Source organism: Pteropus vampyrus, unplaced genomic scaffold (genome assembly GCF_000151845.1).
Source record: "Pteropus vampyrus isolate Shadow unplaced genomic scaffold, Pvam_2.0 Scaffold135, whole genome shotgun sequence".
Lineage (NCBI taxonomy): Eukaryota > Metazoa > Chordata > Mammalia > Chiroptera > Pteropodidae > Pteropus > Pteropus vampyrus.
The window spans coordinates 115,967-129,232 of NW_011888916.1; the positions used below are offsets into that span (position 1 = coordinate 115,967).

Below are 13,266 nucleotides of genomic sequence, written 5' to 3' on the forward strand. Positions count from 1 at the left end.
CCCCAGTTACTTAGATTAGGAAAGGGTTATTCTGTCTGTATTATCACATGGGTGATATGGGCCTGAATGCCTTCTCAGATGTGAAACCCCAGCTGTTTTGAGCTAGACGTCATGATTTTTTTTCTCGGCAGCTGCTTTGAAGTGGAGAAGTTTCTTTCTTTTCTCCTTCGCAATTTTAATCAAAGTCTTGCTAATTATTCTTTTTTAACTCTTATAAGCACCGAATTTTAATATCTAACTCAATTTTGGGGGAAAGAAACACCATCAAGAACTTCTCTCTAAGATGTCCATGCGAAAAACTTGTGGCAATGTCTTGGACAAAGCAATGATGTCTATGCCTCCAAACAATCAAATTCAAAGTCTAACAAAACAAAAACAAGAAAAGCCCACAAAGAAAAAAAGTAATAAAATCACATTCTAGGGATTCAGTGCATTTAGCAGCCTTCTCTGTGCTCTCGTTATCCTTCAGCTGACTTTCAAAAAACAGAACCCTAGCTCATCCAAATATACATTTTCCATTGTGCTTTTTAAAATTAAAAATAATAATTACAAAAAAAGACTTGAAGGAATTCACTATCAATTGCCTGACACGTTTCAAAGTCACATGCAGCGTATGAAGGTCAGGAAGGCTATCTATCTGCAGCACACAGGATGAGCGCATGTTGATCTTCAAGGCTGGGCTTTCTTTCAAACTGTGTAAAATACTCACAACTCGAAGTACAAAGGGACGCAGACGACCTCCTTTGAGAATTCCACAGGACAATATAGGCACTGGAGTTGTTCTTCATAGAGTGAAAGGGCTTCTGTCAAATTGACACAGTTCCCTTGTGTAAAACACTTCCCATCCTGCTTCAGTACTCTCATTGATAGGTCAAGAATCAGCCTGAGAAACTCCTATGTGGAATCTTCTTCTGGAGAAGTGGGGATTGGAACAGCCGTCAAATCATTAATCACATAATCAAACTCTCCGCCTTCTTTGGTGTACCTCTTCAGTGCTGGAACACAGTATTCTCTGAGAACCCGATAGCAGTCTCCTGTAAGATCATCCAAGATATCGCCACACGTTTTTCACATGTATTTCGTACATCCGTCAATCACCATTTGGTCAATCTCTACCATAGTGGCCATCTTTGGTTTCGGTTTGACTACTTCATGTAATACGCCCCCATCTCCACCACCCAGAATCAGCACGTCTTTGCCAGCGTAAGCCTCTTTACCACTGCCTATGATGGCCTGGGTATACCCCCAATCACTCTCTGCCAGATTTACATCCCCACTCAGGATGAGAATATTTCCATATTGTTTTGAATGTAGAATTTTAATATTCTGATAAGGCGAATCTTCATCATCTGCCACTTCATCTATGTCATACTCAACCAGGCGGCCATCAGCAGTAGGCCAGTATCTGTCGACGGCCCCTCCTCGAACTATGGGTGGTAATCGTTTCACCTGACAGGGGCTGTCCTGATTCAATTATTTCATTCTTCCTTCTACTTTGTTCAAAAGACCGTCAACTTCTTTGGCTTGCGCATCGCCACTGTAACTCTGAAGGTCCAGCGACATCAAACCACGTGAGTCAATTCACAAGTTGGCAAAGCTGCCGTTTTTGTTGATGTAGTTCACTAAATAGCCATGGTCCTGCCAGGTGTGCAGCGACTCGGTCATCCCCTGCTCCTGGAAAATGGACCGCAGGCCTTTTAGAATGGTCTCGCAGCCGGCTAGGGCGCCCAGCAGGAAGTCGAGTGTGCTGTGTCGCGCTGCTGTCATAGTGAGACCCGGCCCTGAGGCGGGCCTGAGGGAGGCGGCTATGGGAGACGGAAGGGGATGAAGAGGGCCGCGCGGGGGCTCGGGTTGCGGCCGGCGGGGAATGCCTAAAGTGGGAGAAGTTTCTGACTCCTTCCAAAATCTTTTTTAGAAAATGGTTGGCCAAGGTGAGGTCCAATCATAAACTCATTACCGCCTGGGTGGGCCACTGGATGGCGAGTCCTTTTCTGGCCGTCTCCAGGGGCCGTCCCAGTAACCACGCTTCATCTAGAAAAGCTGCAGAAGGTGAGTTCTGCTCTCCAAGGGGGCGGGACCTGGAATAAGATCTGGGAGGGGTTACGGACGGGTGGGAGTGACGTCTGAGGAAGGAGGGTGATCTAGGACGCTGTTGCCTGGAGACCGCCTGGTGCAACGTTGCCTGGAGACGGCTGGTGGTCCCGCAGTAGGCGAGAGTCGAGAGGGCTGTTAGAGGAAGCCGAGCCAGACCCAGCAGGGCCAAGGCCATGGCCGGACGGCAAAAGGTGATAGCAGATGAAGTCCATCAGAACCAGATCTTGCGGGAATTGTACCTCAAAGAACTACGAACCCAGAAACTCTACACGCAGTATCACGTGAATCCCCTGCGCAAGGGTGAGGGGCGCCACTGGGTGAAGGAAGGGAAGAGGGTGGCTCCCGGGACCAAGGAGTCATCTGGGGTGCTGGGCAGAGGGAGGCGGGGTTGGGGCGGAGCACAGTAGGAGGCGCCTTCTCTGACCGAGCCCCACTTCCTAGATTTTGGGAACTCCGACTTTTAGCGGGGGTTAGGAGTGTCTCGCCGTACATCACATCAAATATATTAGATACATTAAACTGCTTTTTATAATTTTGCTTCTGAACTAATTATATTTGGCAGGGTTTTATGATTTGTTATGTTTTGTTTGTGGTTTTGTTTTTAATAAGCTTAAGTTTAAGGTTTTTTTTCAGGCTTCTAATAATTATCCTATACCTTTGGAAAGTTCGGGGTAGTAGACTCAGGGCCCATAGTGTCCCCTGATAAAACGGCCCAACCCTCCACTCCTCACTGCACATTCCTTGGGCGGTTTTATCTGGTCCTGTAACATCAGCTCCTCCCCAACACCATCAAGGCTCAAATGGAGCCCCAGACCCATGGGCCCAAACACCTCCCAGCTCCCTTCCCCTGGAATACCCATGGGTATCTCAGACTCACTAGTTCCAAAATTAGGCACATCTCACCCTTTTCTCCCACCTGCAACTACTCTGGAATATCTTTTCTTAAAAGAGTACCACAACTATTCACTCTCCAAAGTTAGAAGCCTAGGAGTCATCCCCAGTCTCTCTCTCCTTCACTCACACACCTAAGTCATCGCAGTCCTGGTTAACATTTCTCTCATCTGCCCCTTCCCATGTCCCTACCTCAGTGAAAGACACCATCATACATATGTAGGCATAGCTACCTCTCTTCACTTAATTCTGACCTCTAAATAGCACCTGAGTCTGCCTCTCTCTCCATCCTCACCCCCAAGGCTCAGCAGAGCCATTCTCCCTTCTGCCTAGATTGATCTGATGGACTCCTAACTATTCTTTTCCTCTAAGCATCCCCCAATCCATCCCCTGCACCACTGCTGGCTACAGCTATCCTAATAGGTGAGTTTGATCCTGCCATTCCTCTGTAAACGCCTCAGTGGCTCCACAGCTTCTGGGGTGAGGTTTGAACAGAACTGTACAGAAGACCCTTGTGGATCTGGCTCTGCTGCCCACCCAGCTTCATCCCCATTCCCCTCCTTTAAGAAATATTTTGATACTTGCTTTGCAGCAACTATATACACGCTTCTCTCTTACCATTCGATAAACATAGTAAAATACATAGTTGTTGATTACAACAGTCAAGCAAAATAGCATACCCGTCTTCTCACATAGTTACCATGTGTGTGTGTGTGGTGAGAGCACAGAAAATATAATGTCTTCGCTTTCCTTACAACTTAACCTGGTTTTCCACTGGATTCCCCAACCACTAATTTCAGGAAAACAAATTAATGTCAAATTTTGTTTAAACTTGGTCCATTCCAATAATTCAAATAATCGCTCAGTCAGCCTTCAGGATTTCCAGGAAAAGTGCTGATCTCACAGCTTGTGTCCCTTGGGCACCTGATTAATATGATCCATTGTGGTACAGTGAGAAAATATTAAAACTTGTATTTATGTTTACTTTTATGTAAAAAGAAAGGAAATATGCTTTGCTAATATATTGATAATCATACATAGAGACTATATAAATATACATATAATATACACATATTAGCAATGCATGCTCAGAAGTTTTTTTACTGATAGGAGTTGGAGATAAAATCACTTTGGTGACCATTGGTTCTTTCTGGCCTCTGCTCATTTCCTACCACTCTCTACCTAGCTCACTCCTCTTGAATTACTCTGGCCATTTGCATGTTTCTCAAACTCACCAAGGTCACTCTCAGATTCTTCTCTCACTTTATTCAGGACAGTGTTCTAATGCATCTCCTTAGAGACACATCACCCATAGCCCCACCCCACCGTCAACTCTCTATGCACAGCACCTGCTTTATTATTCTGCATCACTTATATTAGCCGGAAATTATGTATTCGTATGTTTTCTGTCACCACAAATAGAATGGAAGTTCAGGGAGTATAGGAACCTTAGTTTACAGCCCAGACCCATCAGTTTACCAGTAATTATGACCTGAGTGTGTGTCTGTGGATTCTGTACCTCTGTTATCACATGGCTTCCTGGGAATATATTACTATCTGTCTAACATTTTTTGCCTGCCTGGTATGTCTATATCTCTGCAGGCCAGTGCTGGCCAAGAGAAAATTCTGCAATGATTAAAATATACTATATCTCTGCTGCCCAAAATGGTAGCCATTAGCCACATGAGGCTATAGAACATTTGAAATGTAGCTCCTATGACTTAGAAATCAATTTTAATTGTATTTAATTTTAATGATTCAAATTCAAGTAGCCACATGTGGCTAATGGCCACCGAATTGGACATTGTCACTCTAGACTGTGAGGTCCTCAAAGGTCTTATTCTGTAGTGCCCAACGTAAGACCTGAAATGCGACACACTGAGAAAATGCTAAATGAGTGTCTGGTTTAAGGTGAGTCTTAAAGAGGGCAGGGAGTTAATGTTTAAACTTGAACCTGTGATGCTGTTTTTCTCTAGTTCACACGATCACCAGAAAGCCCATGTCTTGGCACGATAACCTGGAGGAACCTGAAGATGGTAAGTCCTGGGGCTTGAGAACAACAATGAGCTACAGCACACAGAGGCAGATGGCTGGAGAGACCTCTCAGGGTGGTATTACCTTGGGGCAAACATCGGTCCTCTGCTTTGATCATCTGAAAACTGGACTCATGATAACTAAGCTCACAAGAGACTGACATATTCAACCATGCTGCCAGTTTATTAACTCCTCAGCCAACAAATATGTTCCAAATGGCCTTCGCGTTGTATTCATTCATTCATCAAACATTTAGCTGTTACAAGCTCATGTTCTCAAGTCATACTGAGTTCAAATCCTGATTCTGCCACTCATTAACTATGATTTGGGGCAAGGTTTTAAAACTTCTCTGAGCTTATCACCTAGGATTGTTGTGAGAAAAAAAAAATAACGCAAGTGCTTTGAACAGTAGGTGGTACATAATGATCAATAAATGTTAGTTAATATTATTTTCATTATACTATGTGATAGTCACTGTATGGGGTGGGGATCTCATACATTAGTGAAGAAGACTAATAAATTAGGATCTAATTGGGATTGTGATGGTAACAGTATATAAAACAGGCACCTAAGTCAGGTAGCAGAGTTCTGGGAAGTCATCTTAAAGGAGTTGGTGACACAGTGAGAAGAAGAATGGCAAGTATAGAACTGTGGAAGGACATTCCAAGTTATATGGAAAGGCACAGATATGAGAGAAACCACCATAGGCCTAGGACTGTGAGTAGTTTGGCTTCTATGCAAAGGGGCCTGGGGAGGCAGAGCTGGCTACTTCAGGTGAGCGGGGGCCACATTTGGGCATGAAGGAGAGAGTTGATGGAAAGGCTAATCCTTCCTGGAAGGATGCTCTCCTTCATCTCTACCTTCTGAGAGTAGATTATGATAGAGGAAAAATATAGGACATATAGGAGGATGGGGAAGGAAAGTGTGGGGTACAGTGGCGTGGGGAGGGGGAACGTGGAGGGTTGCACAGCATACTGGAGACAGACACCTGAATAGACTAATCAAGAGAGCATAATCAAAGTAGGTAAGATTCTCATCAGTAGTGAAGACATCAGCCTACTTAGAATGAAGGACAGAAGTTGGGGACTTGTAGCAATAAGGAAAATAGCAAGTGGTAAGGGTCTCGAAAATGTGGCAGGAGTTCAGTACTGGCTTCCTTGTATCAAGGATGAGCTCAGCCAAATGCCAGTTGCCTTTTCACAGTCTTTAATTCCATTTGCAGACATTTTCCTGGGGTGGATATTTTTCTCCCATTTTATAGATGAGCCAAGTGAGGCCCAGGGAACTTAAGCCCCCTGATAAGCTAGTAGTGGAGGTCCAGGAATGTAGATATTGAATAAAAATAAAAATGTTTTAAATCTTTAAGCTGCAGAGATACAAATATACCCAGTGTTAGTGGCCAAACTTATTTCGATACAGAAGGATCTAACCTCACTTCTCTCAGCCCTCTTCCTCACACTCTGGGCTGCAGCTACATTGGCCAAACTCACTATGGCCTCAGGGCCTTTGTCCTCACTGCCTGTAGTATGCTTTTCCTCTGCCTCTTTCTCAGACTTGGCTCTTGCTTGGCATCCAGAGAGGCAGCCTGTCACCATCTAGTCTGAAGTAGCCAGCTCTGCCTCCTCAGGCCCCTTTGCCTACTCCCTTCATCACAGCTCCTATCACTGTTTCCACCATGGAGTTTGCTTGTGTAATGTGCAGCATGTCCCCTGTCCCCACACCTAGACCACGAGCTTCAGGAGAACAGGGATCATGTCTGCCTACTCTGCTCTCCCTCCAGGGCCCAGAACAGTGCCTGGCACAGAGTTGGGTTCGACAAACATTTACTGAAAGATGAGTGGAAAAGGCAGACACCCATGTCTCAAGGCCCAACCAAACCTCTGAGGCTGAGTGCTGTGCCTCTAGAAAAGGATGTGGCCAGAGTAAAAAGCCCAGGACCACTTGGTTGTTGCAGAGCCAGAGTCCTCCATAACTCATGCCTCATCTCCCAGACAGGTTTCTGAATCTTATTCACCATGCTTCCCAGGGACCAAGGATGAAATACTCAGAGACACAGACTGAAAGCCACGAAATTGGATGGGACTCAGATCCCTTGGTAAGTGTGGCTCCTTGACTTGGCACAGAGGCAATAGAGGTGGGGGTGGGAGAGCAGAGTATGGGCCAGACTGCTGGGTGTGAACTCTGCCTACGACTTACCAGCTGTGTAACGGTGGGTAAGTGACTCAGCTCTTTTATGACTCAGTTTTCTCAGTGTAAAACGGAGATCGTACAGTACTAATTTCATAAGGTCGTTATGAGGAATGAATGAGGTAGGACTTGTAAGGGGTAAGAACAGCTGGCACATGGTAAATACAGTGTATGTTCACTAAACAAAGATTGCTGATGACAGACTGCCTCATTTGCCCTACCAGTAATCGGCAGGGTGATCTTGGGCATTTCACTTCATATCTCTAAGTTCTGCCCCCTTACCTGTGATGCAGGAGTCACAGGACTCACCCCATTTGATAGAAAGGGCGCCACTAGCTGCTAGGAGCCTGGGAAATGTATCCTTTGGTGCATCATCACCCTAAATGATATAGGGCTCCTGTTACTACAGAACAAATGCAGACTTTTGAATAGACAACTTGAAGAACTTTCTGCCACTCTCGTCTTTTAACTCTGTTTATGTCTTTCATCACATAGAAGATTTTAATTTTTAAGTAATTAATGTACCTTTTTCCCCCCCTTTACGGCATCTGTTTTGTGCCTTGCTCAGGAAAACCTTCAACACCAAGACTTACAAGACAACTAACTATTCCTCTATAATTCCCCTAAGTTTTCTTTTTAACACTTGGCTTTTAGTCCATCTGTGTATTTTGTCAGTGATACGAAGTTGGAAACACTGTTCCTCAGCTGTATGGAAAGTTCCTTCACTGCCTCGAAGGCACCAGGATCTTGCACACTCTGTGTCCCCACATGTCCTGCTCCCGCAGCCACCTCGTGACACCCAGACCAAACTCCCCAGGGACGCCTACTCATCCTCCCACGCAGCTCAGGAGTCACCTCTTCCATCGAGTCCCATTAAGGGACTTCTGGCCCTCACGCCCCACCAGGTAGAGTTGGGCACTGGCCCCTGCGCTTCTATAGCACCATGTCCTTCCAGCTGTTGCAGCATCAATCAACCCACTCAGTGTGTCAATGTAACGTGGTGGCTCTGGAGCCGGACAGCCTGAGTTCTCTCTGAACCTCTCAACTTCCGTTTATTTACCTTAAAATGGGATAGTACTATCAATACTTCAAAGTTTGTTCTGAGGATTAACTAAGACAATGTAAATAGACTGCAAAGACAGTACCTAGCACATAGAGGGTAATTAGTAAATGCGGGCTACTATGATGTCCGTGAGGAAGAATAAAAAGGAGGACCAATGAGGTTCTTCTCCCAGCCCCTTGGCTTGTACCCTGTTAAAATCATTCACCGAGTAGTTTTCTGGTGCGCTCCCTTCCCAGAAACTCCCCACTCCAAGCAGTCCTCTTATTTCTGACGCAAGGGCCTGGCCTTCTTGCCCATTTATACAACTCCAGTCTGGGGCATGTGGCTCTGCCACGGGGGTACTGCAAGCAGATGGGAATAAGGGGCTCAGTAAGTCAGGTTTTACCAGTGAGGAGGAGAGCTAATAGCTGCCCATTTGCAACCGCTCCTCTTCAGACATGGGGCATCATCTTGGAGAGAGGAGACTGCAGGAGATGGGGCGAGGGGTTCCAGCGGGAGCCCCACCATTTATGTGAGGAGGCCTGAATCCAAGAGGGAGAGGTTGGGTTAGACAGCTGGAGAAGAGAGAAATGCTCAAAGGGAAATAGAAGAGGATGTGTGTATGTAGGGAGGTTGACTTATAGTGAATAAGGGGACTGGAGATTTGTGAAGGAATGCAGGTGAAGGTGAAGATAAAAATCATCCAAGTTAGATGATTTAGCAACTTAGAAAAGTATGACAGAGCACTATAATTTAACTCGCTAATCTTCACTTTTCTAAAGAGTAAAGGACTATGTCCTTTAAGTACAAGGTGTACATGTGGGAAGGCTACATCTTTGACCTGCACAATTCATGGCAAGCTCACCACACCATGACAAGGAAGGACAATGTAGCTGCCCTGGCCAGCCCTGCCCTGCATGGACCCTCCTAGGCCTTGCAGATAACCGACTGCATGGCTGCCAGATGAGTCATCACTATGGAGTTGCAAAGGGTCTGCAAATACACCAAGCCTGTTCATCATTATAAACTGAGGACAACACCATCAGATGGCACTGGTGACTAGTAATAAAGTAAGCAAAAACAAACAAACAAACAAACAAACCATTATATCCAGGAGTTATGCAACAACCCTAAAGGATAAATTATGCAGGAGTTTCAGAGTGATGTGGTGGGGGGCAAAAGGGGCTTCATCAGCCCGGCTTCACTTTGGACTCCCTGACAGGACCTCACCCTGGACAGACAGAGAACCTACAACCCCAAAACAGGGGAACTAGGGAAACCACGGTTGATGAAGTACCGCTCAGCCTCTGATGTCCTTGGCAATGTGTTGATAGAGTATCCTCTAAGTTAACTGCACAGTGGAGCTTCTATAAGATTTATGTGTCAGAGTGCTCACTCTTCTCTGTGTAACTACCTCAACACACTCATTCATTTCACAAATATATATTGAGTCCCTAGTGTGTGCTGGACACTGTTCTAGGTGCTGGGACTAAGCGGTGACTAAAACAGACACAGCACCTGCCCTCCTGGACTTTACATCCCAGTGGGGAAGGAATCTGTAGGCCTCCAACTCAGGCAGTGGCAAGGGAAGTGCGGCAACTCTACATGGGTTATTCTTTCAGTCCTGCAGCTCTTTTGATGTCAATGTTGTCATCTTCATTCTACAAACCAGGCCAGCAAGGAAGAGCACCAGGGGCCATATAACAGCAGAGTAGGGCTTGATTCAAGCCCAGGTCCATTGACTTCAAACCCAGATTTTCCTCTTCCCCACGGGCTTCTTTTTGACACTTAAACTCTCCTTTCTAGGTCAACCCCGAACGCAATGACCACAGGCTGAACCACTTCAGGGTCTACAAAGACATCACTCTGTACAAAGCTAAAATGTGGAGCCTGGGAGAAGATGATCGCCACAAGTAGTTTTCCAGCAGTGGTGTCAACCATCTTTAATGCCCAAAGTGTGTGCTGTCCAGATCAATAAAGTTACTTTAAAGCCTAAACTTCTATCCCGAGTCTCCTATTTTTCCTTTCTGCCAAAGTCTACTGGTTCACATCCTCAGTCTTATAAACTAGAGGGAGAATTCCAGTTAAAGATGGCAAACTGAGTGTGAAAATTCTCTCCTCTGCCTTTCCAGACCCCAATAAAGGATAATAGAGGGATACAAAAGGTATGAGCCCACAACAGAGAGAATGGGATACCTGAGCATGGAGCCCATGCCCCAGTACTCCCAGGCCTCCTAGACAGAGTGGATGTGAAAGCAGGAAACTGAAAGTGGCCATTGGCAGGAGGTCTGCAGGAAGTCCCACTCCACAGACATCAGCAGCCAGGCAGGTAACATCTTCCACATTGGAGGGTGGTTCTTGGAGAATGGGAAAAGCCTGGGCCTCAGGGACATTAAGTAAAACACAAGTTAGAAATGAGGTGTGAGACTGAAAACAATGAAAATCTGGGAAGGGAAGGCTAAACCCCTAGCCCACACTCATATTGTAGATTGACCCTGGATTTGAAGCTGATAAAATCCTGTCTGGAAAAATAAAGCGGCTATTTAAAAAGACCTGGACATAGTATCATTTTAAGATCCTGTGAAAAAAGAGCCAGGACATTTCCAGGAGGTGAACACATGGAGGTGTTGGGAGAGTGACATACACCCAGGGGGAGCATAAAAGCTCTGTGCAAACCTGAGTAGCCCAGCCCTAAAAGATACTTTCATACAATATGAGGGGCTAGAGTAATTATTAATGACTACATGGGAATCTAAAACTGTACCGGCATCTCTGAACTTTACAACCTTTTTGCTACAAGGGATCCATGGTCCAAGACTAGAGGGTGACCCTGTAATATCATGAAAAAATATTTTTTGTCCCTGGTTCTTAACACAGAGTTTCTAAATCCCTTGCAATTTCCTAAGTGATAGTGGTGATAAGAGTGTGTTTTTCTAACAAGATGACTCTTGGCAGTGTCTAGTTTCAGGACGGGGGCGCTATTTGCCGGAAAGACCAAGCCTTGATTAGAAACTTGGAACTTTCAGCCCCACCACCAACCTCTGCGGAAAGAAGAGGGGCTTAAGATTGAGCTAATCACCAGTGACGATGATTTAATCAATAACGCAGATGTCGTGAGTCCTCCACAAAAACCCCTAAACTACAGGGTTTGGAGAGCTTCCAGGTTGGTGAACACATCAAGGTGCTGGGAGGGCGGCGTGCCCAAGCACAGCATGGACGTCTATGTACCAAGCCTTTAATTTATTAAGATGACTGCATGGTTTCAGCAAGCAGGTCACTTTGCACTGCTATGCAAATTGAAGACTACCTACATATACTTTTTTTATATGAGTTGAATGTACAAAGTAACAGCTTTTTTTTTTTTTTAGTGCTGTCAGGAAGGTTACAGTAGAAGACGTGGTTGCTCTATTTAAAGGAACAGACAAGCAGGAGCACAATGACCACTTTCAGAGCTAACTTTGTGATGAACGAGAATCAGAAATCGAATCTATTTTATAATTTATGCTAAATCATAGACTCTGCATATCAAATAATCCACTTTCTATGCTTTCCTCAAAATATTTACATGATGAATTTTTAAAACTTTAAATGCATAAGAAAATGAAAAATAGCAACACTATTATTTAGTAGACTGTAATTTAAAACATTAAAAATATTGAAAAATGGAGTGGCTCCATAGTATAGTGGTTAGTACATCTGCTTTACACGCAGAAGGTCCTGGGTTTGCGCCCTAGGTAGAGCCACAGACCATACCTGGGGGCACCAGGCCCCAGGCCCCGAGTGCTCACCGTGAGCTCGTGGGAGAAGCCTTTCCTTCAGAGATCCAGTTCTTAAGGGGAAATGGCAATATCCATAGGTCAGGGGTGGAAGTTGCGGGGGTGGAATTAAAGAGGGGGAAAAAAACACAATGAGAATCAAGTGTTTTATTTATTCATTTATAAAAATAAAACAGTACTAGCCTTATTTTTCTTGTTGTACATAACGTGGAGCAAGCATTGTTTCTATGCCTCAGCAAATTGTCTTAATCCTTTCTAAATTTGGATTCAAGTAACAGATGTGCAGGGACCAATCGCCAACAGACTTTGAAATCATTATACATCTTTAATTTATTTAGTGATTTGAGGACTGAAGGGTTTCTACTTTCTGCAGGTACAGTTAACAATGCTTGGTAACTAAATGTGAACAATTTATTGAGAAACTATTCTTATTTTAATTGTACCTTGATAACTGAAATCCATGCCTACGGGAACGAAGCAAAACAAGAACAGCCTGTACTAGGTAGTGGGAAATGCTAGGTTCCTACCTTTCCATGCATGAATATGACAAATATAGCACCTGCACCTTGACTACATTTTGAAGGCTGGAATATTAGTAGTGATATAAATGAGTTATACAGAGTTTATCTCTGAAATTAAGAAAAGTTATTCCATTTGCAAGTCTCTGCTATACCAAAAAAAAAAAAAAAGAAAGAAAGAAAGGGACATAGTTTCTTTTTTAAGTACTTAGTATTAATAACTTACTTTTGACCTCACCAGCATGAATTGCTATTAACCCACATCCTCCTTTCTTAAAACTCTCAATATCTTCCAAACAGAATTCAAAGTTTCCAATTGATCCTGAGGCTCCTTATCTGAATTCCTACACTTTACTCCATTCACTAATATTATACAGATTGTCAAAAATAGGTCGGGGGAAAATACCGTGATCTTCTGAAAATATGACCTCTTTGCTCAGACTTCCGTTAAGTGAAATTAGTTTATTAAAAATAAGGTTATTTTTGGAGACCTAAATGCACACAGTGGGGTTCAAGGAATCCCAAGGTACCAGAATGAAGAGAAAAGAAGAAACTTCTTTTAAGAAACTAAAACTATAATTCACATTCTGAGAGATATGATTGGAAACCACATCTGCAGAATAAGAGTAGAATGATCTGAATAAGGACCAATTAGAGAAGAAAGAATGCTTGGAGGACAAAGTAAAAAATGAAAGCTAAAATATATATTCAATAAAATGATTAG

At 44.2% G+C, this 13,266-nt stretch overlaps 2 protein-coding genes and 1 pseudogene across 2 annotated transcripts in view; 1 reads left to right on the forward strand and 2 right to left on the reverse strand.

Annotated features, from left to right (window-relative positions):
* Window positions 1-669: 669 nt before the first annotated feature.
* LOC105297080 lies at window positions 670-1,767 on the reverse strand (annotated as a pseudogene).
* A 400-nt stretch (window positions 1,768-2,167) lies between these two features.
* FAM183A (family with sequence similarity 183 member A) lies at window positions 2,168-10,245 on the forward strand. The gene is made up of 4 exons (XM_011367508.2): window positions 2,168-2,394; window positions 4,962-5,021; window positions 7,011-7,114; window positions 10,055-10,245. Exons 1-4 carry the CDS (start codon window positions 2,268-2,270, stop codon window positions 10,163-10,165), a joined length of 402 nt encoding a protein of 133 aa, XP_011365810.1. The 5' UTR covers window positions 2,168-2,267; the 3' UTR covers window positions 10,166-10,245.
* Window positions 10,246-11,253: 1,008 nt separating this feature from the next.
* Window positions 11,254-13,266, reverse strand: part of EBNA1BP2 (EBNA1 binding protein 2) — a 10,452-nt gene continuing 8,439 nt past the window's right edge. Inside the window, exon 9 of the mRNA XM_023534993.1 lies at window positions 11,254-11,289. Coding sequence (XP_023390761.1) covers window positions 11,254-11,289 — 36 coding nt within the window. The remainder of the gene's footprint in view (window positions 11,290-13,266) is intronic.